At 41.8% G+C, this 5509-nt stretch overlaps 1 protein-coding gene across 1 annotated transcript; it reads right to left on the bottom strand.

Annotated features, from left to right (window-relative positions):
• Positions 1 to 426: 426 nt before the first annotated feature.
• On the bottom strand, positions 427 to 5230 carry CHMP3 (charged multivesicular body protein 3; the record flags this gene model as incomplete). Its single annotated transcript, XM_056554288.1, is given in 4 exon segments — positions 427 to 671; positions 3171 to 3285; positions 3538 to 3659; positions 5051 to 5230. Coding segments are annotated over 4 exon segments (560 nt in total), but the record flags the coding sequence as incomplete, so codon positions are not given.
• Between the last annotated feature and the right edge of the window lie 279 nt (positions 5231 to 5509).

Genomic DNA, 5509 nt, shown 5'->3' with positions numbered 1-5509 from the left:
CCCAATCTTCAAACCAATCTACAGTACAAAATTATCTTAAGTCGTTTGGTGTAAGGATAAAGTGACATTGTGCTCCGACATGGTAGACCATAAGCTGTAGAGTTTATTGGAAAAAAAAAAATTGTCGCACCAGGACAACTGGTAAAGCAGGTCACTATGAATGTGTGTGTACTAGAGAATTAATAGAAAACAGAGGTGTGTTTTTTTAAATTTATTTTAGTGTCTTTTCTGCAGTAAAATTGCAAGTGCATGGGAGCTTATGCTGTAAACCTGGAAGTAAAAAAAAATATCAGATTGAAGTTTTGCAACAGCTGGAGGCGCCCTTGGTTGGGAAACACTGTCTTACAGGGCTAGATGTGAGTACCAGGAACCGGGGGTAAAAAGACAGCACCAGGAGTATGCCACCATTAATAAGCCAAGGATAGATAGATTAATATAGTATTTATATATATATATGTATATAACCCAAAATGCTTTCACAAAAGAAAGGTACAAGTAAAATAAGATCAGAGTCTGTACAGTGTGTCATTAGCTCCGGAGAGCAGCGAGCCGTGACTGCATGGCTTCCAAGTCCTCCTCCTCTTCATCAGATACAGCGGCAGCTGTGGCTCCCTCCATGTCGGCCTCCGGTAAGGCATCTGTGACTTTGCTGGGAGCTTTGCCCAAGGCACCTGGAACACACAGTGATCGTAAGTACAGGAAAGTAAACTATAGTATTTCAGCAAAATTCATAATGCATGATCTACAGAAGTGTTGAAGTATTACCCATTCACTGCTATGGGAGCTCAGCAGCATAACCCATTCACTGCTAAGGGAGCTCAGCAGCATAACCCATTCACTGCTATGGGAGCTCAGCAGCAATAACCCATTCACTGCTATGGGAGCTCAGCAGCAATAGCCCATTCACTGCTATGGGAGCTCAGCAGCATTACCCATTCACTGCTATGGGAGCTCAGCAGCAATAACCCATTCACTGCTATGGGAGCGCAGCAGCAATAACCCATTCACTGCTATGGGAGCTCAGCAGCAATAACCCATTCACTGCTATGGGAGCTCAGCAGCAATAACCCATTCACTGCTATGGGAGCTCAGCCGCAATAACCCATTCACTGCTATGGGAGCTCAGCAGCAATAACCCATTCACTGCTATGGGAGCTCAGCAGCAATAACCCATTCACTGCTATGGGAGCTCAGCAGCAATAACCCATTTATTGCTATGGGAGCTCAGCAGCAATAACCCATTCACTGCTATGGGAGCTCAGCAGCAATAACCTAACACAGCCATTACACAATGAGCAGCACTGTCTGCTTTTGGCTGTTTTCTGTATATGAGTGTGCCACGGCTGATCAGAGGGGTTCTGGGTGTCAGACTTCCTCGGATCACATATTGATGTATAAAAATGTCCTGGAAAATCATCTTAACCCCTTCCCGCCCCAGGACTTCTGGATACGTCCAAGTTGCTAGCTTGTTAGCGCAACTGGACGTGGAGTCCCGCCGCAGCTGTAGGGGGAGAGATGGTTCCAGTCCCAGCAGCATTAACCTCATAGATGCCGTGATCAATCCTGATCACGGCATCTATGGTGTTAACAGGGGGAGGGTGTTCCCCCTGTTCACCAACAGTTGCACCGCAATATGATCACAGGTCGGTTTTCAGCTGTCTGCCCACAAATGGTATGAGCACTAAGATTTCTGTGCCTCTGGTACACATGGATCAGAAAATGTTATTTACTGCAGTTTACACCTATGCAAAAGTGAATCCGCTGTAAAAATCTACTGTCGAATTTGAACAATAACTATTGTGCACAGTGCTCTAATTGTTCAGAAAATTAACCACACTATTAAAAGGATAAAAGGATACTGTCATTAGAAGAAAAAATGACGACATGTCACTGCCATTGCTACTTATAAGCCGGGGAAGCCAGCAATAGCGCTGTTCACTCTACGGCCGGCCGATCCAATCTTTTTCCTGTACATGTCTGCATAGACTTATACAAAGAAAAGGTCGGATTTGACTGACAGTCAGGGGGTGAGCAGCACGCTGCGGCAAACTTTCCTGGCTTCAGCGGTCGCAGCAGGTCTCAGGAGTGAGACCCGATGCAATCAACAACTTTTGACATGTGTGGGTAATGTGTGTTTCTAATTACAGTAACACTTGTTATTGTGGACAACCCTTTTAACAAGAATAGATTGAAATGGCATAAAGTTTGACATAGCAGAGTGATCTAGTCCAAATATATTTATAGTAATTTGAACCTTTCAATAAATGTGCCTCTAGTTCCTTAAAGGGGTAGTCCGGTGGAAAACATTTTTATTATTTTTTTTTTTTTTTTATCAAATGGTGCCAGAAAGTTAAAGGGAACCAATCATCAAGATTTTACCCTATATAACGCTTGGCAAAGCGTTATATAGGGTAAAATCTTTATCTTCACCATTCCCGGGGGATGCTCCTGCCCCCAGGGATGGTGAAGATATGAGGTTATAAACTAGTCGCCGCCGTAAGTAGTCACCTGGGCGGGGAGCTCTTCTCATCTACTCCCGTTCTTCGGCCAGGAGCCACGCCCCCTACACTTGATTGATGGGCTGCGTCATTGTTCCGCTCACTGAACAGATGGAGCAGAGTGATGACGCTGCCCATCAATCAAGCGGAGAGGGTGTCGCTGCCGGCCGAAGAACGGGAGTAGATGAGAAGAGCTCCCCGCCCAGGTGACTACTTACGGCGGCGACTAGTTTATAACCTCATATCTTCACCATCCCTGGGGGCAGGAGCGTCCCCCGGGAATGGTGAAAATAAAGATTTTACCCTATATAACGCTTTGCCAAGCGTTATATAGGGTAAAATCTGATGATTGGTTCCCTTTAAACAGATTTGTAAATTACGTCTATTAAAAAATCTTTACCCTTCCAGTACTTTTAAGCAGCTGTATGCTACAGAGAAAGTTCTTTTCTTTTTTAATAGAAGTCATTTACAAATCTGTTTAACTTTTTGGCACCAGCTGATTTATAAAAAAAAATAAATAAAAAATAAATGTTTTCCACCGGAGTACCCCTTTTAAGCTTTCTTTTAGTTTAGTACATGTTGGCCCATGTGTTTATGGCAACTAAAATATACATTAAAATCTATCACTATTTGGAAATGACACAACTTTTCTCTGTGCGACACTATCTTTACCTGCTGTGATTTCGAAAAGGATCTTATCGATTTCCATCTCTGCCTCTTCTTCCATTTCATCCTGGTCTTCCATTCCTTCAAATGTGTCTTCTAACATTTCTTCTATAATGCCAGCCTGCAGGAAAATATGTCTGTCTTGTATAAACACAGTAATGTTGCTGACACCTCTAACATCAGATAATGACAGGAGTTAAATTGCTGCCCGAGATGTCCAGCAGCTGCTTATTCTCCCCTTCCCGTACAGAGTACATGCACACTCATTCCAGCAGAGCGTTGTATATGATGGGGAAATCAGGGGGCATAGCCTTAGGCTGAATGAGCATTTATCTGAAAGCTATGTTAAGTAAATGGGCAGCTTTCCTCTTACCTTCATCATTTCCTTAGAGAGTTCCCTCATTGTGGCTTGGATCTCTGGAATCTTCACTAGATTCTGCATGGCTTTCATGACCTCAGTACTCTTCTGTAAGGACCCGGACACCCTGAGCACAGCTAAAAACGTAGAATAAAGTAAGGAAAAACAAAAATGAGATCGAGAGCGAGAGAGATCGATAAAGAGAGAGATCAATAAAGAGAGAGATTGATAAAGAGAGCGATTGATAGAGAGATGTGAGAGATAGATATATAGATAGATATGAGATAGATAGATAGGAGATAGATATGAGATAGATAGATATGAGATAGAGATAGACAGGTGCGTGTATATATCATATATATATATATATATATATATATATATATATCATGAATTTCTTTTTATTTATTTATTACTGGCCAAGTTAGGAAACCCCCCCCCCCAAAAAAAAAAAAAAAAAAAAACATACTAACCCTCCCCAATCGCTGGAAGGTCTTGATACAGCTGCTTTTGGCCCCCCACTGCTCAACTCTTCTGCTTGCTTCAGACACAACATACTGGAGAAGGACATGGCTGCTCAGCCAATCACTAGCCAAGACAGGAAACTAATAATAGGCTGAGCAGGCAGGTCCTGCTTAAAGGAGTACTCCACTGGAAAAAATGTTTTTAATCAACTGGTGCCAGAAAGTTAAACAGATTTGTAAATTACTTCTATTAAAAAATCTTAATCCTTCCATTACTTATCAGCTACTATGACCCACAGGAAGTTCTTTTCTTCTTGAATTTCCTATCTGTCTGACCACAGTGCTCTCTGCTGACACCTCTGTCAATTTTAGGAACTGTGCAGAGCAGGATAGGCTTTCTATGGGGATTTGCTCCTGATCTGGACAGTTCCTGACATGGACAGAGGTGTCAGCAGAGAACACTGTGGTCAGGCAGAAAGGAAATTCAAAAAGAAAAGAACTTACTGTGGATCACACAGCAGATGATAAGTACTGGAAGGATTAAGATTTTTTACAAATCTTTTTAACTTTCTGGCACCAGTTGATTTAAAAAAAAAAAAAAAGTTTCCCAGTTGAGTACCCTTTTAATGTGTTGTCTCAGCTACAGGAGGTGGGGGACCAGCAGCAGCTGGATAAGGACCTACGTAAGACCAGGGAGGGTAAATATGTTTCATTTTTTTTTTCTACAACATGGTTAGCATTATAGATAGAAATAGTTAAACCCAAAATACCCTTTTAACCAGCACCTTGTCCCTTATTCTGACAATTGTTAGGTGTCACATCTTTTAGACCCCAAAATATTAGAAATAATCACTTCCTGGAAAATGCCTTTAATATTGTTGTCTTCTGTTACATACTGTGTAAAAAAAACATTGTTTCTCCAGTGGCAGCCAAACTTGCACATACAAAGAAATGTTACTTTTCCATATGGCGGACTGGGTAGAAACCTAAACTTGCCACGTCCTTGAATACATGGCCTATGGCCACTGACACAAAACCCATCATTGATTTCTCCAGCGACTTACCCAGCTGGTTCTTCATGCTCATGAGGACAGAGTTCATGTGTGCCTTTGAAGCATATAACTTATTTACTGCCCGTTTGGACTGCACCACCTCCTTGGCTAGTATAACACATGCCTCCCGGTTGCCTTTCTTTGCTGTGTCTTTTATAGACCGTTTCACTTTATCTTGCTCTCTCTGAATATCTGGAAAAGGAACAAGATATAAATCCTTATACTATTTAAAAAAATATATATATGCAAAATAAGGAATACTTTCTATAGAATGGAAGGCTGTGTCCACCATGTATTACTGACCCAGTGCATCTATAATAAAGAAACAAATTTGTGCCCTTTTTCTTGGTAAAATATATTCTATGTTAGTAAGACAGTGTTCCCCAACCAGGTTGCTTCTAGTGAAATGGATCAGAACCAGACCAGGTATGAGATGAGTATCTGCCCCTTTCCTAATTAGGTGTCAGGATC

Source organism: Hyla sarda, chromosome 1 (assembly GCF_029499605.1).
Source record: "Hyla sarda isolate aHylSar1 chromosome 1, aHylSar1.hap1, whole genome shotgun sequence".
In the NCBI taxonomy this organism is placed as follows: Eukaryota; Metazoa; Chordata; class Amphibia; order Anura; family Hylidae; genus Hyla; species Hyla sarda.
The sequence above is the reverse complement of the archived record's forward strand: the minus strand, read 5'-3'. Positions and strand labels throughout refer to the sequence as shown.